We start from the raw sequence: 22,384 nt of genomic DNA, 5'->3' as shown, positions 1-22,384 counted from the left end.
TACTTTTTGGTGTTGTCAAATATCTTGCACGCAGCTTTTTATGTCCCTCTTGATGCAGACATTATATACATTTTGAGTAGTTTGTACTCATTCTATGCTGCTCTTTATTCAGCCTTTAACCTGTCTCTCTTCTCTCTCTTCTCCCATTCTCTCCCTCAGACCACCACAGAGAAACATCGTATGAGTTTCCCAGAAACAGTGGATGAGATATTGGACGTATCAGAGGATGAAGGTACACAGCACTTACAATACTTTACAGACAGAACACAAGAAGACAGATTCAGTCCTGAACACACTTTCTCCTCCTTTTGGCCAGATAGAAGATGTATTTAACTTTCATTTCTTATTAATAGTGAGATTATAGCTATACAAATACCTCGTTACATGGCTCAATTAGTTGCTCAATTCTATAAAAAAAACATCTCTACACTTTGAATAGACTTATTATAAATGATTTGTAACTGTGCACAGCCTCCTAAAATATGCCTCTTTTGATTGTTTTTTAGGAATTGCACAGCTAACCATAGGTATGACTGTCTCCTTCTCTCTTCTCTGTGCGGTGCTCATAGGTCATCTTAGAGTGTGTGGCTCCATTTCAAGCTTGTGACGTCTTTCTCTCCACCTCTCTTTCGTTCCGCCTCTCTTCTTGTCTACCTGGTCCTTTTGCGACTTTCTCTCTCTCCTGATGCTCACTGTGGTGCATCCATTTTATGGCTCCATGTCTGTAACTTTCTTTATCCCCCCACTAACCTAGACCTGACTCTCAGTCACGAACCCAAGATCAGATGTATTCTATCTCTCTCCATGTCACTGGGGCTGGGGGCTGGGGGCTGGAGGCCGGGGGTAGCTGTCCTCACCAGCCTACTGGGTGAAACAGCACAGCCTACTGTACTGTAAGAGAAAAGCCCTGTAGTGGAGGTTGTCCACTAACCCATTAAGTGTATCAAACCATTAACTACGTTTTTTTAAATCAAGGTGAAAATTGAATTATCTGGTTAAAAAAATGTGCGAAAGCTGCTGTACTGTATCAACATCCCAAGATGGTACTGAATCAACATCCAAGATGTTACTGAATCAACATCCAAGATGTTACTACAGTATCAACATCCAAGATGGGAATGTATCAACATCCAAGATGTTACTGTATCAACATTCCAAGATGGTACTGTATCAACATCCCAAGATGTTACTGTATCAACATCCAATATGTTACTGTATCAACATCCAAGATGTTACTGTATCAACATCCAAGATGTTACTGTATCAACATCCAAGATGTTACTGTATCAACATCCAAGATGTTACTGTATCAACATCCCAAGATGTTTCTGTATCAACATCCAATATGGTACTGTATCAACATCCAATATGTTACTGTATCCCAAGATGTTACTGTATCAACATTCCAAGATGGTACTGTATCAACATCCCAAGATGTTACTGTATCAACATCCAAGATGTTACTGTACTGTATCCACATTCCAAGATGTTACTGTACGGTATCAACATTCCAAGATATTACTGTACTGTATCAACATGCCAAGATGTTATTGTATCACAAGATGTTACTGTATCAACATTCCAAGATGGTACTGTATCAACATTCCAAGATGTTACAGTACTGTATCAACATTACAAGATGTTACTGTATCAACATTCCAAGATGTTACTGTACTGTATCAACATTCCAATATGTTACCAAGATGTTACTGTATCAACATTCCAAGATGGTATCAATATCCAAGATTCTATCAACATCCAAGATGTTACTGTCCCAAGATGTTACTGTACTGTTTCAACATCCAAGATGTTACTGTATCAACATTCCAAGATGTTACTGTATCAACATTCCAAGATGTTACTGTAATGTATCAACATTCCAATATGGTACTTTATCAACATCCCAAATATTTTACTGTATTAACATCCAAGATGTTACTGTATCAACATCCAAGATGGTACTGTATCAACATCCCAAGATGTTACTGTATCAACATTCCAAGATGGTACTGTATAAACATTCCAAGATGTTACAGTACCGTATCAACATTCCAAGATGTTACTGTATCAACATTCCAAGATGTTACTGTACTGTATCAATATTCCAAGATGGTACTTTATCAACATCCCAATATGTTACTGTATCAACATCCAAGATGTTACTGTATCAACATCCAAGATGGTACTGTATCAACATCCCAATATGTTACTGTATCAACATCCCAAGATGGTACTGTATCAACATCCAAGATGTTACTCTATCAACATCCAAGATGGTACTGTATCAACATCCAAGATGTTACTGTACTGTATCAACATTCCAGGATGTTATTGTATCAACATCCCAATATGTTAATGTATCAACATCCCAAGATGGTACTGTATCAACATCCAAGATGGTACTGTATCAACATCCCAATATGTTACTGTATCAACATCCCAAGATGGTACTGTATCAACATCCAAGATGTTACTCTATCAACATCCAAGATGGTACTGTATCAATATCCAAGATGTTACTGTACTGTATCAACATTCCAGGATGTTATTGTATCAACATCCCAATATGTTAATGTATCAACATCCCAAGATGGTACTCAACATCCAAGATGGTACTATATATCATTTTACATCCAAGATGGTATCAACATCCAAGATGGTACTGTATCAACATCCAAGATGGTACTGTATCAACATCCCAATATGTTACTGTATCAACATCCCAAGATGGTACTGTATCAACATCCAAGATGGTACTGTATCAACATCCAGGATTTTACTGTATAAACATTCCAAGATGTTATTGTATCAACATCCAAGATGGTACTGTATCAACATCCAAGATGTTACTGTATCAACATTCCAAGATGTTATTGTATCAACATCCCAATATGTTACTGTATCAACATCCCAAGATGGTACTGTATCAACATCCAAGATGGTACTGTATCAACATCCAAGATGTTACTGTATCAACATCCCAAGATGTTACTGTATCAACATCCAAGATGTTACTGTATCAACATTCCAAGATGTTACTGTACTGTATCAACATTCCAATGTGTTGATGGTGTTATCTGGCTGTTGCTGTCTTGTTGTTGTGATGTGTTTATCAATGTTCCTCCATTGTGACCCACTACATCCGCTGTCATTTGTATAGTCTGTTTCTGTAGTGTTTAAAGACGTGTGTTCGCAGTGGTGTCCATATAGTGTGAGGCAATGAGAACAAGTTTTGCAAAAAAGTCTTCAAAGCCCCACGGGTATTTTATCAACCAGTAAAGGTCAAAGTGTAACTGTTACAACACCTCAACTATGATGTCAGAGGAAGTCACACCCTTATATTTTTAGCTCCCTGATAATTTAACTGACAGATTGATGAGTGCTTTGGTGTGTCCACTATTGTAAAGTGACTGTTCCACTGGATGTCATAAGGTGAATGCACCAATTTGTAAGTCGCTCTGGATAAGAGCGTCTGCTAAATGACTTAAATGTAAATGTAAATGTAAGATTGTCACCGTTGGTCTAAAATTAGAAAGTAGCTTATTTGCTGTCTTAAATACACAGATCACTTACTCAAAGTATGGAACATAAAGGCATATTCCTCTCACACACACATACACATACTTTACACTTCCGATGTTCACAACATCTGACGCATTCCCACTCTGTGGCAACACAGGCGTGGAGGTGAGTTGACTCATTTTAAACCTGTGGAAACATATAGACTCACTGGTTATTTCGACCTCACCATTGATTTGGCTCTGGACCACATCCAGGCACCCACTCAAACACTCACAGAAAACAACCCTAACACCTCTCGTGCTGATACAGACACAAGCACATGCATTAACGGAACGATTGCGTTTGGCGGGGGTGACTTCTCTCCAGTTAGCTCAGGATCTGAGGGGGTAAGTAACTATAACCTGCCACTTCCTGGAATAAACTTAGATGGGTAGAGGGACACAGATGAGAGAACATAATAAAGTGAAAATAGATGGTTTTGAGTGATGAGTGCTTTGGTGTGTCCGCCATGCCAGTCTATTGTGTGTGGTGAAGTACATACTGTACATAGGATTTTTTTATACAAGAATGTCCCTCAGAGAGCACTCCCAGGGGGAGAGAAAAAAAACTCTCAACCCTGTTTAAATCAATTTAATCCAGCCAGATTAGGTCCATGTTGATGTGGACATGGCTGTCCCAATGGACATGGACATGGCTGTTGTGACATTGTCCTGTTTTAGACTCAGTTGGTGTAGGGCCATTGGAACTGTCCAGATGTTAGGAAAGTCTGGGATATTTTACTGTAAATACCCAATACTGTATGCTGTGCTCCAAATATTCAACTACCGGGAATAGTTTATGGATGAAGAGTATTTCAACAGATCACATTTGAGATGAATATTGAACATAGTGCAAGAACCCCCATCTGTTTTCTATCTTTCTCCATGTCCTTTTGCTCCATCTGCCTTTGAGTCTCTGTGATCGTGGCTTCACTAAATCTCTTCCCATTGACAAGCATTAACACGTGCACAGTGTGTGGAGTGTAATCGTTAACCCTTCAACTCACCAACCTAACTACTATATAAACCAGGGATGGGCAACTTTGATGGGGGTGGGGGCCACAAAACATCATGAGGGGCAGTCATAGCCTTTTGTTGTAGTTTTAAAGCAAGTTTGCTGCAACTTTACACATTTTGCCATGGGGCGGAGAGAATATTTAGCAATTTTATTACAAATTACATGCAATTCTACAAATGTTCTATAGGGAGGAGAGAAATGTTTGCAGTTTTTAATATAATCTGAGTGAGAGTGACTAACAAAATCAATGGGGTAACCCCAGTCGGTAATTCGACCATGATTACTACAAGTTGAGATAGCTGGCAATACTAATTTACCAATCTAAAAAAAATATCTGATACGGGCTGATTGAGTGACTGTAAGTGACTGCTGATGCACAACCACATTTCAAAATTGCACCTTGTGTATTCCGCAATCCTAACTCTCAATGGTAAGTTTTTTTTCTTTTCATTTTTGAAAATTGATCTACAGGCCTACAAAAGGGGGGCCGCGGGACACCAGTTGCCCATCCCTGATATAAATCCTAGGTTCTACTTACTATACTCATTCATTCTATGCTTTCTGACTGACTCACATGCTGCAGATTTCTTTTTGATCTCTCTCTCTGTCACTCCTCTGACTACTGCTCTCTCTCTCTCTCTCTCTGTCACTCCTCTGACTACTGCTCTCTCTCTCTCTCTCTCTCTCTCTCTCTCTCTCTCTCTCTCTCTCTCTCTCTCTCTCTCTCTCTCTCTCTCTCTGTCACTCCTCTGACTACTGCTCTCTCTCTCTCTCTCTCTCTCTCTCTCTCTCTCTCTCTCTCTCTCTCTCTCTCTCTCTCTCTCTCTCTCTCTCTCTCTCTCTCTCTCTCTCTGTCACTCCTCTGACTACTGCTCTCTCTCTCTCTCTCTCTCTCTCTCTCTCTCTCTCTCTCTCTCTCTCTCTCTCTCTCTCTCTCTCTCTCTCTCTCTCTCTGTCACTCCTCTGACCACTGTTCTCTCTCTCTCCTCTCTCCCTGTCACTCCTCTGACCACTGTTCTCTCTCTCTCCTCTCTCCCTGTCACTCCTCTGACCACTGCTCTCTCTCTCTCTCTCTCTCTCTCTCTCTCTCTCTCTCTCTCTCTCTCTCTCTCTCTCTCTCTCTCTCTCTCTCTCTCTCTCTCTCTGACCTCTCTCTCTCTCTCCTCCTCTGACCTCTGACCTCTCTCTCTCTCTCTCTACTGTCACTCTGACTACTCTCTCTCTCCTCTGACCTCTCTCTCTCTCTCTCTCTCTCTCTGACTCTCTCTCTCTCTCTCTCTCTCTCTCTCTCTCTCTCTCTCTCTCTCTCTCTCTCTCTCTCTCTCTCTCTGTCACTCCTCTGACCACTGCTCTCTCTCTCTCTCCTGTCACTCCTCTGACTACTACTCTCTCTCTCTCTCTCTCTCTCTCTCTCTGTCACTCCTCTGACCACTGCTCTCTCTCTCTCTGTCACTCCTCTGAACACTGTTCTCTCTCTCTCTCTCTCTGTCACTCCTCTGAACACTGTTCTCTCTCTCTCTCTGTCACTCCTCTGACCACTGCTCTCTCTCTCTGTCACTCCTCTGACCACTGTTCTCTCTCTCTCTCTCTGTCACTCCTCTGACCACTGTCTGTTCTCTCTCTCTCTGGCCCTGCTGTTGTTGTCTGAAGGGCAAGAGCTTTTGGGGACGGAAGGAGCCAGGTACATGAAGATGGATGACTTAAAGGACCATGATGACGATTTCCTGTCACCCAAGAAATCTATGGAGTACGAGAGAGGGCTGGTCACTGTGTAGGGTTGGCTGGGGTAGGGGATGGGGTAGATGGAGGGGGTTAAATTGGGCTGATGGGGGGGGAGGTATGCAATGGTAAAGAACAGAGAATGGTTGGATTAGAGCAGTATTGGGATGTGTGGAGTGGAATAAGAATATTACATTTATTGACTGTGTTCTGCTCTTCTCTCCAATAGTAACTACTCGCCTGCCATTCCCAGGATCCCTTGTGTGTCCCCAGAGACGGTCATCCTGAAGGAGCATGACATGGAGCAGGTACACAACAGACGGGTTATGTTCTGTCCTAACGAGGGGGTGTCATTATAGTTGCTATATCATTGCTGAAAATGTAAAATGCTACAATGAGCCATTCTCCTGTCTTTTAGGTACACACTCCAATGCCATTACAAAAAGATTATGATGATGACTCCCTGATCCCCAGCAGTCCAGCTACAGAGACCTCTGACAACGTCAGTCCTGTGGCCAGCCCCATACACACAGGGTCAGTACACACAGCAATGTGTGTGTCCGTGCTCCCCTGCCTGTAGCCCTACACTGACAAATGCCTTATGTTGTCCATAAATAATATCCAAGAGTAGGGTTGCAAAGCTGCGAGTAATTTACTAAAGTTATCGGAATCTTCAGTAATTTTGGTAATTAACAGAAAATCTATGGCAAACTATCGTAACTTTGGGAATTTATACACTACATTATACACTACATGACCAAAGCTACGTGGACTATAGTAGCTATAATAGCCTCCACTCTTCTTGGAAGGCTTGACACGAGATTTTGGAACATTGCTGTGGGCAGTGATGTTGGGCGATTAGGCCTGGCTCGCAGTCGACTTTCCAATTCATCCCAAAGGTGTTCAAAGGGGTTGAGGTCAGAGCTCTGTGCAGGCCAACCAAATTCTACCACACCGATCTCGACAAACCATTTCTGTATGGACCTCACTTTAGGCACAGGGGCATTGTCATGCTGAAACAGGAAAGGGCCTTCCCCAAACTGTTGCCACAAAGTTGAAAGCACAGAATCATCTAGAATGTAATTGTATGCTATAGCATTAAGATTTCCCTTCACTGGAACTAAGGGGCATAGCCTGAACCATGAAAAACAGTCCCAGACCATTATTCCTCCTCCACCAAACATTACAGTTAGCACTATGCATTCAGGCAGGTAGCGTTCTCCTTGTAGCTGCCAAACCCAGATACGTCCGTTGGACGGCCAGACGGTGAAGCGTGATTCATCGTTCCAGAGAATGCGTTTCCACTGCTCCAGAGTCCTTGGAGGTGAGCTTTACACCACTCCAGCTGACACATGGCATTGCGCATGGGGATCTTAGGCTTGAAACCCATTTCATGAAGCTCCCGACGAACAGTTATTGTGATGGCATTGCTTCCAGAGGCAGTTTGGAACTTGGTAGTAAGTGTTGCAACCGAGGACAGACAATTTTTTCACGCTATGCACATCAGCACTTGGCGGTCCATTTCTGTGAGCTTGTGTGGCCTACCACTTTGTGGCTGAGCCGTTGTTGCTCCTAGACGTTTCCACTTCACAACAACAGCACTTACAGTTGACCGGGGCAGTTTTAGCAGGGCATACATTTGAAGAACTGAGTTGTGGGAAAGGTGGCATTCTATGACAGTGCCACGTTGAAAGTCACTGAGCTCTTCAGTAAGGGCATTGTAATGTCAATGTTTGTCTATGAAGATTGCAAGACTTTGTGCTCGATTTCATACACCTGTCAGGAATTGGTGTGGCTTAAATATCCAAATCTACTAATTTGAAGGGGTGTCCACATACTTTTGTGTACTTGAATAACTTAAAACAATGTATTCATATGGTATACCTTTGGTATCACTTCATTTGGATAGTCCATCTGTAGATGCTCTACAGACTATTAGCAATTTCAACTAACCCTATCCCTAAACCTATCCCCAAACTTAACCCTTACCCTACCCTGACCTTTGCTCTTACCCTGACCCTTATTCTAAACATAACCCTAACAATAACCTTAGCAAGAAATTGCTTAAGAACAGATAGCGTGTTGCTGGTATGACCATCTATAGAGCATAGTTTGACCTTCATTTTTTTATATCGGTGTCCATATTGTCCTATGATTTTCTAGTAGGTAGACCAAATGGTTCAAGAGGAAATAGCCTATTTAATTATAAAAGTATCTAATCAGGCCTCCCGAGTGCATCACAGTGCTTGAGGCATCACTATGCACACATGACTGTAAGTCGCTTTGGATAAAAGCGTCTGCTAAATGGCATATATATATATATATATATATACATCCGGATTCGATCCCAGGCTGTCACGACCCGCCGTGACTGGGAGTCCCACAATTGGCCCAGCGTCATCGGGGTTCGGGGAGGGTTTGGCCGGTGGGGCTTTACTTGTCTCATTGTGGTCTAGACTTCGGTCGTCAGTTGAATGGTGTTTGCTCCAGCACAATGGTGCACAAGGGTTCCGGGTTAAGCAGGCGGGTGTTAAGAAGAGCGGTTTAGCGGGTCATGTTTCGGAGGACACATGACTCGACCTTCACCTCACCCAAGCCCATTGGGACAAGATCAAAATTGGATTGCATTTGGATATCACGAATTTGGGGAGATAAAATACAACACAAATAAATATATATATATATTGTATCTAATCAACACTGGAATTGTTGTCTATAACCTCTGCAACTCATTCAGCTATTGACTTGTTTCACAAATGCCACCAGTTTGACGCCAAAACATTGACAACAAATACATATTGACATAGTAAAAAAAAAGAAGGTTAAAAAATATATAGAAATCAATATTTCATACTTTAACCCCCATATTAAACATTGGTTTTAACTAAGTTGTTGGTATATATTTAGGATAATGTTTTACAGGTTTGTCATTGTATAAATAGTATACACAATACAAGTCAAGTTTGGACACACCTACTCATTCAAGTGTTTTTCTTTATTTAGACTATTTTCTATATCGTAGAATAATAGTGAAGACATCAAAACTATGAAATCACACATATGGAATCATGAAATAACCCAAAAAATGTTAAACCTATCAAAATATAGTTTATATTTGAGATTCTTCAAAGTAGCCACCCTTTGCCTAGATGACAGCTTTGCACACTCTTGGCATTTTCTCAACCAGCTTCATGAGGTAGTCACCTGGAATGCGTTTAAATTAACAGGTGTGTCTTGTTAAAAGTTAATTTGTGGAATTTCTTACCGTCTTAATGCGTCTGAGCCAATCAGTCGTGTTGTGACAAGGTAGGGGTGGTATACAGAATATAGCCCTATTTGGTCAAATACCAAGTCCATATCATGGCAAGAACAGCTCAAATTAGTAAAGAGAAATGACAGTCCATCATTACTTTAAGACATGAAGGTCAATCAATCCAGAAAATGTCAAGAACTTTGAAAGTTCCTTCAAGTGCAGCCGCAAAAACCATCAAGCGCTATGATGAAACTGGCTCTCATGAGGACCGCCACAGGAAAGGAAGACTCAGAGTTACCTCTGCTGCAGAGGATCAGTTCATTAGAGTTACCAACCTCAGAAATTGCAGCACAATTACATAAAATCCTTGAAATCTACCAAAATTCGGGTAATTTACTGGTAAATGTAGAATGTTTACAGTAATACACCCTCCCTTTGCAACCTTATCCAAGAGCGGAAATAGAAACATTGGTAAGCTGTCTAATGATGTGGGGACGCTTGTCTTGTCAGGTTCCTGGTGAGTTTCATGGTGGATGCTCGGGGCGGCTCGATGCGAGGCAGCAGACATAACGGCCTGCGTGTCATCATCCCTCCACGGACCTGTGCCGCCCCCACACGGATCACCTGTCGTCTGGTCAAGCCCCAGAAACTCACCACTCCTCCCCCCCTGGTGGAGGGAGAGGGCTTAGCCAGCCGTATCATATCACTGGGCCCAGCCAGCATGCAGTTCCTGGGGTGAGGACTAAACCTACACTGTAGAGCATTGAAGGGAGGACATTATGAGATCAGGAAAAAAAATCTCATTCTAAAACTGTGTTCACCATTCGGTGAGGGTATCCACTAACTACATGATGAGCTTATTGTCTCTGTGGCTTTGTGTGTCTTTCAGGCCTGTGATCGTGGAGATCCCTCACTTTGCTGCTCTGGGTCGAGGGGACCGGGAGCTGGTGGTGCTGAGGAGTGAGAACGGCTCTGTCTGGAAGGAACACCGCAATCGCTATGGCGACGATGTGCTAGAGACTATCCTCAATGGGATGGATGAAGGTAGTCAAATGAGAAATCCTACTAACTCAGTCAGACCTGATTACGGTCACTGATAACAGGCTGTTTGGTGTTCATCATTGCTTTCTTATCAGTACTGTAAGAGTAATACCCACTCTCATTGACCGCTACGGTCTGCTTGTTTATTCCTTTAGAGCTGGAGAGCCAAGAGGAGCTTGGGAAGAAGCGTATCCGACGAATCATCTCCACTGACTTCCCCCTCTACTTTGCTGTGGTGTCGCGCGTCCAGCAGGAGAGCGATCTGATTGGCCCAGAGGGGGGTCAGCTGACCAGTAAACTGGTACCGTTGGTCCAGGCTTCGTTCCCTGAGACAGCGGTCACCAAGCGAGTCCGCCTGGGCCTGCAGGTGAGATGGGAGGATGAGGAGGAAGAAGGAGGAGGAAGACAGTATCGTTAGTGCCTGCCTGTATCACCAAGAATGCTATATGCATGCTATGTGGATTTGGTTTGAATTTGAACAGCACCTTTAAAATAATTTTTGCCTTGCCAAGAGGTTGAACATTTGCATATTTGTGTATTTTTTCTGTGTGCTACACACGAACACTGAGATGTACTATGTACATACACGTAGTACAGTCTCTTGACTATGGGCATTTTAACCTTCAAGTTTATATGAGGCTGTTTTTGAAAGTGCATCTTCGAGTCACCAATGTTTGCAAATGAGCATGCCAGTGTCCTAAAGCTTAATACATCATTCACTACTGTGGTGACATTCAATAGCTATAGTCATGGTTAGACAATGCAGAGGGACTTTGTTGAAAGTGAGTGTTCTTTAGCAGCATGCCTACTATGATCGGAGTGGAGAGTGGTTTGGATTTGGTTTCATACCTGTGTGTTCAGGGGTTTTAGCCCTTGCCATGGATAAACCTCCATATTGGCCTATATAAATAGCCTCATTTTTAGAGAGAAATATGTTACAGTGAACATGGCACAGGATGCATTTCACGGTAAGGTCTATAAGTTTGATTTGATTTGATTCCACCATCCATGGACCTTCCTTCTCCCCTGCTGCTTTTGTTATGCTGGTGAATGAGGACCCAAAAGCGACTTAACGAAAACAGAGTCTTTATTCCAGTATATGACAAAAGTAAATCCTGGAAAAATCAAGAAGAAAACAAAACAGGAAAAAAACTTAAATCCACTCGTAGTAACGAGGACAGACTGGAGACTCGACCATTGACTGCAGGTTGCTTCGGGAAGGCACCGACCGTAGCAGACTAAGACACCTGCTCACACGCAGCATCTGAAGGAGACAAAACACGACAGGGCGAGACAAGGACACAGAACAGCGAACATCATACAAGGATCCGACAAGGACAGAAGCGGAAAACAAGGGGAGAAATAGGGCTCTAATCAGAGGGCAAAATAGGGGACAGGTGTGAAAAAGTAAATGAGTGAGTTAGGAGAATGAGGAACAGCTGGGAGCAGGAACGGAACGATAGAGAGAAGAGAGAGAGGGAGGGGGAGAGAGAGGGATAGAAAAAGGGAACGAACCTAATAAGACCAGCAGGGGGAAACGAACAGAAGGGAAAGCACAAGGACAAGACAATATATGACAAAACATGACAGCTTTGGTGCATCCGCTGTGTTACCTGCAGCCTGTAGAACCTTATAGCCTCATAACCCGGTGATAGCTTTACTCTAGCAGATACGCTAACCTTCTCAAAGGCTGTACAAAGTGAGACAGTTAACTTGAATGTGTAGCGAGGGAGACCATTTATTTTATTTCATATATCATTTAATATTCATCACGTGAAGCAAGTGAACGAGGAAATCTGTGCATGAATGCTTGAATTGTGAGATGTATTCTATACTTTGACTGGGTTAAACATCTTTTTCTTTCAAATCTGTTTGCATTAATGTCTAAAGGTTTATGATTTTTTTTGTGAATATAGATTTTTAAATGTTAATATTTTTTCACATTTTTACAATAAACACTGACAACAAAAAAGAAACACAATGTGTCTTTGCAAATTGTTTGTATGTTTTGGTGTAGATTCAAATAGCATTTTGTTGACCATAGACTTCTCTCTCTTTCTCTTCATCCTTCATTTCTTCCCTTTGATTTATTTACCTGTACATTGTCATCTGTTACATCATCACATACATCCTATTACCTCTCACTGTCTTCTTTTCTCATACTCTTTCGCTCTACATTGCTATCTGTCTGTCTACCTTTGTGTCAATTTCTCTCCCTCTTTCTCTCTGTGCCTTCCTCTCTGTCTTCTCCACACTCCTCCATCACATCGTTGTCTCTCCCTCCACACATCCTCTCCCCTCCAACCTCAGGCCCAACCAGTCCCAGACGAGCTGGTTGCCAAGCTGCTGGGTAACCAGGCAACCTTCAGCCCTGTGGTGACTGTGGAACCACGGCGACGCAAGTTCCACCGGCCCATCGGCCTGTGCATCCCCCTACCCCCCTCCTGGAGAGAGAGCCCCCGGGACTCTGGAGAGGGGGACACCACCAGCCTGCGCCTGCTCTGCAGTGTCATCGGTACGCCAACACTTTCACACGCAAACCTAACTGAGGCCTTACAGTGGACTAATGGCACATTGGAATAGTTTAATAGTTTTCCTCTATTTAGAGTAAACTTTGAGTTGGACCGCATGGTCACCTCATAGACAGAAGGAAATTCATTGAACATAGTGATTCAAAGTCTCTCAGCTGTGAGATGGGAAAATCCAGATTTATGTAGGTCTGCAAGCCAGAGAATATGCAATGTCATGGCTATAAACAGTAACTGTTGATTCTCTGCACCATAACAATTGGGTGTCAGAGTGATATGGTGAAGTAAAATCTGTTTGCACGTTTAATATACCTTTTTCTCCTCATCCTTATATATTCGAGTAACTGATGTCTCCTCCTTCTCCCCAGGTGGCACAGCCCCAGCCCAGTGGGAGGACATCACAGGCACCACCAAGCTCATATATAGCAAAGACTGTGCCAACTTCACAACCAATGTGTCAGCACGGTAAGTATACAGCAGCAACTCACTCATTAGCATTCATGTTCATCAGACATTCAAGTTCACATCCTAAATCTCACAATCCAGCTCTTTCTGTCACTGGAGAGCAGTCAAATGCAGCCGTTTGCTTTCGGTAACAATGAAGCACCTTATTGTGATTGTTTTCAATTAAAATGGTCAAAAAGACACAAAGATAGCTTCTTAGCAAATATCAATTTCTCAAGCTAGAATGTAGCTAGGACTGTCTGGGAGTGGTCTGAGTGGGGAGGGGAAAACTGAAAACTAGCTGTTATTGGCAGAGAGGTTTGTAACTCTCCTTCTAATTGGTCTATTAACTAATTTACCACCTGGTGATGTCACCAAGCAGCTCAAAACTGCATCCCACCAAAACAGGCAGAAATTTCAGGGGGTCTTTTCTAACAGCTCTTACACTAAAATGGCATTATCATACTTTTTCAGAATTTCACAGTACTATTCCAACCTCATAGTGTGGAAACATACGCTCACATGCCAGTTTATTAGGTACATCCATCTAGTACCGGGTCAGACTCCCCTTTGCCACCAGAACAGCCTGAATTCATTGGGGCATTCTACAAGGTGTCTGAAAAGTTACACAGGGTTGTTGGTCCATGCTGAGGCAATGGCATCAGGCAGTTGCTTCACATTGGACAGCGGTACATTCATGTAGCGAACAGGCCGTTCCATCTCATCCGGAAGATGTTCTATTAGGTTGAGGTCTGGGGACTGACCAGGACACTCAAGTAAACTGAACTCGCTGTCATGTTCCAGGCGACGTTCTTCTATTCCTCAATTGTCCAGTGTTGGTGATCGTGTGCCCACTGGAGCCGCTTCTACTTGTTTCTAGCTGATAGGAGTGAAACCCGGTGTGGTCGTCTGCTGCAGTAGCCAATCCGTGACAAGGTTCGACGAGTTTGGGGTTCCGAGATGTCGTTCTGCACACCACTGTTGTACTGCACCGTTATTTCTCTGTTTGTGGCCCGCCTGTTAGCTTCCATGATTCTTGCCATTCTCCTTCGACCTCTCATCAACAAGCTGGTTTCACCCGCAGGACTGCAGCTAACTGGATGTTATTTTTGTTTGTCTCACCATTCTCAGTAAACACTACACTGTCGAGCGTGAAACCCCCAGGAGGGCAGTCATTTCTGAGATACTGGATCTGGTGTGCCTGGCATCGACGATCATACCATGCTCAAAATCACTTAGGTCACATGTTTCGCCCATTCTAACGTTCAATCGAACAGTATAACTGAATGCCTCAATGCCTGTCTGCCAGATTTATATAGCAAGCGCCATGGCCACGTGATTCGCTGTCTATAGGAGCGACCCATTTTTGTGAACGAGGTGCTGTACCTAATAAACTGGCCGGTGAGTGTATATAAAACTGCAAAATCATGTTTTTGACTGTATTGGGCGTTTTAGGTATGCTAATCACCTGCATTTCTCAAAGGATCTAGTCATGAGTAACTTAAGGGTTGTCAGATATCTTACACACTGGTGTCTCTTCTCAGGTTCTGGCTGGCTGACTGTCCCCGGACAGCCGAGGCCATGTCTTTCGCCAACCTCCTGTACCGGGAGCTCTCAGCCGTGCCCTACATGGCCAAGTTTGTGGTGTTTGCCAAGATGAACGAGGTCCGTGAGGGCCGTTTGCGCTGCTACTGCATGACTGATGACAAGATGGACAAAACCCTGGAGCAACATGAGAACTTCAGCGAGGTGGCCCGCAGTCGCGATATCGAGGTCAGTGTAGGGGGTTATATCGATGGTTATCACCATGATGTCATTACTTAGAAGTGGCACTGTGAAGTGAGTGGAGGGAGCCATTGGTTGTGTCCAAATACCCATACTTGCGTCCTAAATAGTAGGCTGTTTGAGTATGCAATAAATAATGCTTAATAGTATGCAACATTTCAAAAATACAGTGTAGTATAAGTGCCAGGATGTTATACTCATTTCTCTTCTTCATCTAGTATAATCCGATGCACGCTTTCCCACAATGCATTGGAAGAGGTGGGCTTCAAGTGATAGGCCCTAGTTCTCTTCAAGTAGTCAAACAACAAACATAGGCTACTTAATTGGGAAGATGCCAAATCCCGAAGCTTCTACGGTGGTGTTCAAATGTAGGATAAGTCGTTTTTGTTCTCCTTTTAATGATAACGAGTATTGCATCATTAGCTAAATCTTTGAAAACAGAATTATAATTTTTTTAAATGAATAAATATCGTTTTTACTGCTGTTTGAAATTGGTGGACCAAAACCGAAAGTAAAAGGCTCAAGCGCAAGTCTCCGCCGTTTTACGCGAAAATGGGATCAAATCAAATCAAATGGTATTTGTCACAACAGGTGTAGACCTTACAGTGCAACGCTTACTTACAAGCCCTTAAACAACAATGCAGTTTTAAGAAAATACATTAAAAAAGTCATAGATAAAAGTAACAAATAATTCAAGTAACAGTAGTGTAGAAGAGGGGAGGGGGGCAATGCAGATAGTCTGGGTATTTGATTAAATGTTCAGGAGTCTTATGGCTTGGGGTAGAAGCTGTTTAGAAGCCTCTTGGATCCAGACTTGGAGTTCCGGAAGGTGGCTTGAGTCTTTGACAATTTCTAGGGCCTTCCTCTGACACCACCTAGTATAGATGTCCTGGATGGTAGGAAGCTTGGCCCCAGTGACGTATTGGGCAGTAGGCATTACCCTCTTTAGGGGGAGAGGGATATTTGCTGGGAGAGGGATATTTGCTGGGAGAGGGATATTTGCTGGGAGAGGGATATTTGCTGGGAGAGGGATATTTGCTGGGAGAGGGATATTTGCTGGGAGAGGGATATTTGCTGGGAGAGGGATATTTGCTGGTAGAGGGATATTTGTTCCAGGCTAGCGCTGTTGCAATTCACCTAGCTTCCACATAGGGGAGAAATTCTGAGATTGTGTAGCACATTTAAACTACAGTAAATACTAAACCATCTTTTGATTTCTGACTGTGTCGGCACCATGGACTTGAGGTGTGGTTGCGTTTTTGATGTCATGTTAATCAGGCCTTTTGATTTCTGACTGTGTCAGCACCATGGACTTGAGGTGTGGTTGCGTTATTGATGTCATGTTAATCAGGCCTTTTGATTTCTGACTGTGTCAGCACCATGGACTTGAGATGTGGTTGCGTTATTGATGTCATGTTAATCAGGCCTTTTGATTTCTGATTGTGTCAGCACCATGGACTTGAGATGTGGTTGCGTTATTGATGTCATGTTAATCAGGCCTTTTGATTTCTGACTGTGTCAGCACCATGGACTTGAGATGTGGTTGCGTTTTTGATGTCATGTTAATCAGGCCTTTTGATTTCTGACTGTGTCAGCACCATGGACTTGAGAGGTGTTATTGATGTCATGTTAATCAGGTTTTTGATGGTGCGTTTTTGATGTCATGTTAATCAGGCCTTTTGATTTCTGACTGTGTCAGCACCATGGACTTGAGATGTGGTTGCGTTTTTGATGTCATGTTAATCAGGCCTTTTGATTTCTGACTGTGTCAGCACCATGGACTTGAGATGTGGTTGCGTTATTGATGTCATGTTAATCAGGCCTTTTGATTTGTACATATGGAGTGTTTTAGTTTTGTAGGCTAGGCTACTCATATCATTATTTAATTTATGGATCAAGATTTAGCAGTCATTCTGATCTCGTTTAGTGCATTACGTTGCTGTCCAGCGGTTCTGAATTTGCGATGCACCCGACTGTCCCAATTTTAGTGTGCAATAGCCTTTTGATTTGAACGTTTGAAAAGTTTTCATGCGTGTACTAGACTATTTGATTGAATTTGTAAATGTTACAGTACTTTGGTTTCACTAATAATAAATATGTTGAAATGGAACCAAATGATCTGTTCCTGTCTTCAGTACTTTTAAATAGGATAGATGGGCTATATGGTCTACTACGGTATAGGTTGAATGTGATAGGCTGACTCTAACCAGCCTGAGTAGGCCTATAACTCCATTCATATTCTCTTCAGAGTTTAGAGAACTTATTCTAATTGGAAATTAGTTATTATCAGGCTGGTTAATGCGATGCATGTCTATTGAATTTGGAAAAATCTACCCGCACTCGGCCCCACCCCACCTACTCAGCCAGTCAGGAGCCGCTACTGCGTTGCGGCCATGGCATACTGCATACTTTTTATTAAACGCTACGTGCAAAATAGTACGTGACAATGAGTGCATAGTATACAGTTTAAGTATGTAGTACACTGGTATGGGTATTCGGACATGGCCACGTGTCTGAACTTAGTGTCCTCCCCCTCAGGTGATGGAGGGTATGCCACTGCACCTGGAGTGTTCTGGAAACCTGGTCCCAGTGAGGAAGGCTACCCAGCAGCCTCGCTGTTTCAGCTTCCAGGCCTTCCGAGACAATAGACTCCCCGTCTCTGTCAAGGTGTTAACTCTCCCTCTTTGTCTTCCTTCCTCTCTCCATTACTCCGTCCCTCCCTGGGTCTCCCTCTCTGTCTTCCTTCCTCTCTCCATTACTCCGTCCCTCCCTGGGTCTCCCTCTCTGTCTTCCTTCCTCTCTCCGTTACTCCGTCCCTCCCTTGATCTCCCTCTCTGTCTTCCTTCCTCTCTCCGTTACTCCGTCCCTCCCTGGGTCTCCCTCTCTGTCTTCCTTCCTCTCTCCGTTACTCCGTCCCTCCCTGGGTCTCCCTCTCTGTCTTCCTTCCTCTCTCCGTTACTCCGTCCCTCCCTGGGTCTCCCTCTCTGTCTTCCTTCCTCTCTCCGTTACTCCGTCCCTCCCTGGGTCTCCCTCTCTGTCTTCCTTCCTCTCTCCATTACTCCGTCCCTCCCTGGGTCTCCCTCTCTTTCTTCCTTCCTCTCTCCATTACTCCGTCCCTCCCTAGGTCTCCCTCTCTGTCTTCCTTCCTCTCTCCATTACTCCGTCCCTCCCTGGGTCTCCCTCTCTGTCTTCCTTCCTCTCTCCATTACTCCGTCCCTCCCTGGGTCTCCCTCTCACACTGAAAATATCTCTTGTCTGTTTCGCTCCGTTCTCTCCTCCAAGGTGAGAGATAGTAGCAAAGATCACTCCGGATTCTTGTCTTTCCTGCGGAAGTCTACCAAGTACGAAGACAGCCAACATGTGCTGTGCAACCTCAATATTACCATGCCTCTGTGTATCAAGGTAGGCCTAAAAAATGATTTTGGGGTGCTTTGAAAAGCACTTCACATGCATATTTAATTTTGGGAACTTTTGTGAGATCTGAGGCAAATTATATATTCCAGAGGCTTTTGCTTATGTCCGATTGACAGGCTGCTGGGAGTGAAGATCGGAGGCGAACTCTGACCCCATTAGCCCTGCGAGAGAGATACAGTGCCCTGAATGAGCCTGCCATGGGTAAAGGTGCATGCCATCCCATCCCATCCCTATGATACCCCATACAGACCACCATTGTCTTCCGACAGGTGGCATCATTCTTACACGACGCTCGTCCCTCAATCAGTGCAGATGAGTCAGTCAAGCTACCTGACATAAGACAATGACATACCCCACACCAACACGTTCACATTCCATGTGCCCCTTCATGCAGTAATAATCACAACGGTACATTAACTTCTCATGTTAAAGTGTCAGTTGTGGTCTGGTTTCTGCAGCATCAATGAGTGCCATGGAAAAGACAGAGCTGAAGATGGCTCTGATAGCTGAACAGTTGGGACTGAGCTGGGCTGGTGAGTGAGTGGAATGAGTGTCTGTGTCTCGTGCCTGTGTTTGGTGCTTGTGTCGGCGTCTGAGTCTGTGTATCAGTTTTAATGGCTTGCGGCTGCATTTCCTCTCCTCCCTGCCTCTGTCTCTCCACCTTTGTCTCTCCAGAGCTGGCGAGGGAGCTACAGTTCAGTGTAGATGACATTAATAAGATCCGTGTGGAGAATCCTAACTCCCTATTGGAGCAGAGTTCTGCCCTGCTCAGCCTATGGGCCACCTGTGAGGGCAAGAGAGCCGATAGTAAGTACCTGAGATCCCATATTGGTCAGTGGATCCTTCCTATGCATCCTCTTATCCTATATTCATCATCTCCACTCACCCCCCGTACAGTCTTGCACTGGCTCTTGGATTTGCATGTGAGACTTGTCTACCCTATGCAGTACCTTGTATTAACGTTGTGTTAACTGTCATTTTCTGGGTCAAACCAGGGTCTGTCAGGGTACTGGTAAACAATGTCCTTATTCTCCTCACAATATCTTCCACTTCCTTGTCTGTTATTTAACAGTCAATTTCCCATTTTCCTGCCTCTTGTCTCTGTCTTCTCTCTATTCTCTCTCTATTCTTTTCTCCTCCCCCTTTCTCTGCCTCTCTTTCTCTCTTGTGGCTCCTATGTACAGTGGAGAGATTGTACACAGCTCTGAAGAGCATTGACCGGATGGACATAGTAAACATGTTGGAGGGCCAGGGGCCACAGCCTGATGGGAGGCAGGCCCGGGAAACAAGCAGACGCAGACACAACGAGAGCGACCACATCTCCCCCAGCCTGACCAATGGTAAGGCTTCTCCTCATCCCCACGCAGCCCTCTCCCACCCCCAACCACCATACCCTACCAGTTCTTCTCTCTCTCCCCCTCCTCCTCTGCTGCCCCCATCACCCTCCTGCCCCAATCCTCAGTCAAAGGCTGTCCTATATGCTAGTGCCATAAACTTGAGATTTCGACAGATGTGAAACGCAGCAACCTGGACCAGGGCTCAAGACACTCAGACAACAACTGCCTCTGTGGTGCTCCTCGAAAGCCTGACTCAGATACATTCTCTTGTTTGTGGTTGAGTACAATGTATCAATGACCTCTAGAGCCTGCAATCAGCATCACAACCTTGTCTAATAGTGCCAGCTACATTTTAGGATTCTCTCTCCACTGAAATGGCCGATGCAACTGGTATATCGATTTAAGCAAAATGAACGGAGCCTGCCAAAAAGAGTATAGATCGAAATAGAGATCATTCTTTGACATACACAAAAGTATGTGGACACCTGCTCGTCCCCCCCTTTGGTGCTATAACAGCCTCCACTCTTCTGGGAAGACTTTTCAGTAGATGTTGGAAACTTACGGCGCAAGAGCATTAGTGATGTCGGGTACTGATGTTGGGTGATTAGGCCTGGCTCGTAATCGTCGTTCCAATTCATCCCAACGGTGTTCAGGCAAGTTCTACCACACCGATCTCGACAAACCATTTCAGTATGAACCTCACTTTGTGCACGGGGCATTGTCATGCTGAAACAGGAAAGGGCCTTTCCCAAACTGTTGCCAGAAAGTTAGAGGCACAGAACTGTCTAGAATGTTATTGTATGCTGTAGCGTTAAGATTTCACTGGAACTAAGGGGCATACCTCGAACCATGAAAACAGCCATTATTCCTCCTCCACCAAACTTTACAGTTGGTACTATGCATTCGGGCAGGTGGCGTTCTCCTGATATCCGTCAAACCCAGATTCGTCCGTTGGATGGCCAGATGGTGAGTGTGATTCATCACTGCAGAGAACGCATTTTCACTGCTCCAGAGTACAATGGCGGTGAGCTTTACATTACTCTACCCAACGCTTGGCATTGCGCATGGTGATCTCAGGCTTGTGTGCGGCTGCTCGGCCATGGAAACCCATTTCATGAAGCTCTCGATGAACAGTTCTTGTGCTGACGTTGTTTCCAGAGGCAGTTTGGAACTCGGTAGTGAGTGTTGCAACCGAGGACAGGCCATTTCTACGTGTTACGCACATCAGCACTCACCGGTCCCATTCTGTGAGTTTGTGTAGCCTATCACTTCGCAGCTGAGCCGCTGTTGCTCCTAGATGTTTCCACTTCACAATAACAGCACTTACAGTTAACCGGAGCAGCTCTAGCAGGGCACAAATGTTACGAACAGAGTTGTTGGAACGGTGGCATCCTATGACAGTGGCACGTTGAAAGTCACTGAACTCTTCAGTATGCCATTCTACTGCCAATGTTTGTCTTTGGAGATTGCAGGGCTGTGTACTCAATATTATACACCTGTCAGCAACTGGTGTGCCTGAAATAGCCGAATCTACTAATATGAAAGGGTGTCCACATACTTTTATATATATAGTGTATTTAAAGATCAATTGGAACCTCTAGAAACATCTGTTTTCATGTGTGTTTGATGAAGTTGTTAGCAATAGGAAAGTTGATGATTTAAAAAGAAATAGATCAAATGTATGAAATGCTGTGTTAGTCAGCTGTGTATGGTGTGTTGCGTGAGATTCTGTTCATGTGTGCCAAATGTATATTTTGTTAGATCTGTATTCAGTGCGTAAGTTACTACTGTGTCGTATCTGTGTATTTGACAGGTTTATGTTATTGCATCCTATAAAGTACGATTTTGGCTATGAGTTCACGATGTTCATCTTTATCCAACATGATTTAAACCACAATCTGCCTACATAGGCCATGTGAGATATCGCGCAGGATATTATGTATCTGTACAAAAACAAGCATTTCCATACATGAATTCAGCCTGTAGGCTTTCCTTCAAGCATACTGCTGTTGGCTTGGCTTCCAGGGGTCATTTCTCAAACGTTGACTACTTTTATTCATGGTTTACTATTTTACACATGCATGATATACATCAGATTGACTCCAGTTTCACCACTGGACTGGTGTAGAAAAAACCACTGCACTGGACTGACCATCACTGGAGTGCTGTGGCCTCTCTTCTGGGTCTGCTCTGTGCCTCACTATCTCATGTGTCATCACAGCAGGTGCCAGGTCCCCTCAGTGCAAACTGGAGCAATAACAGGTGATGTAACTCATGCATAGATA

At 43.9% G+C, this 22,384-nt stretch overlaps 1 protein-coding gene across 12 annotated transcripts in view; it reads left to right on the top strand.

The window, feature by feature from the left end:
* Window positions 1–22,384, top strand: part of LOC124034279 (ankyrin-1-like) — a 221,808-nt gene that overhangs the window by 172,852 nt on the left and 26,572 nt on the right. For 10 of the 12 annotated variants that reach the window (XM_046347252.1, XM_046347248.1, XM_046347247.1 and 7 more), the window contains exons 22-38: window positions 160–232; window positions 507–527; window positions 6,229–6,325; window positions 6,527–6,605; window positions 6,716–6,831; window positions 10,061–10,285; window positions 10,440–10,594; window positions 10,747–10,958; window positions 12,902–13,106; window positions 13,488–13,584; window positions 15,108–15,336; window positions 17,887–18,015; window positions 18,631–18,750; window positions 18,879–18,969; window positions 19,221–19,295; window positions 19,438–19,569; window positions 19,947–20,102. In XM_046347252.1, the coding sequence (XP_046203208.1) occupies window positions 160–232; window positions 507–527; window positions 6,229–6,325; window positions 6,527–6,605; window positions 6,716–6,831; window positions 10,061–10,285; window positions 10,440–10,594; window positions 10,747–10,958; window positions 12,902–13,106; window positions 13,488–13,584; window positions 15,108–15,336; window positions 17,887–18,015; window positions 18,631–18,750; window positions 18,879–18,969; window positions 19,221–19,295; window positions 19,438–19,569; window positions 19,947–20,102 (2,212 nt within the window). The remainder of the gene's footprint in view (window positions 1–159; window positions 233–506; window positions 528–6,228; window positions 6,326–6,526; window positions 6,606–6,715; window positions 6,832–10,060; window positions 10,286–10,439; window positions 10,595–10,746; window positions 10,959–12,901; window positions 13,107–13,487; window positions 13,585–15,107; window positions 15,337–17,886; window positions 18,016–18,630; window positions 18,751–18,878; window positions 18,970–19,220; window positions 19,296–19,437; window positions 19,570–19,946; window positions 20,103–22,384) is intronic. The other 2 variants (XM_046347257.1, XM_046347245.1) reach the window with 1 other exon arrangement.

Source organism: Oncorhynchus gorbuscha, linkage group LG04 (genome assembly GCF_021184085.1).
Source record: "Oncorhynchus gorbuscha isolate QuinsamMale2020 ecotype Even-year linkage group LG04, OgorEven_v1.0, whole genome shotgun sequence".
NCBI lineage: Eukaryota > Metazoa > Chordata > Actinopteri > Salmoniformes > Salmonidae > Oncorhynchus > Oncorhynchus gorbuscha.
The sequence above is the reverse complement of the archived record's forward strand: the minus strand, read 5'-3'. Positions and strand labels throughout refer to the sequence as shown.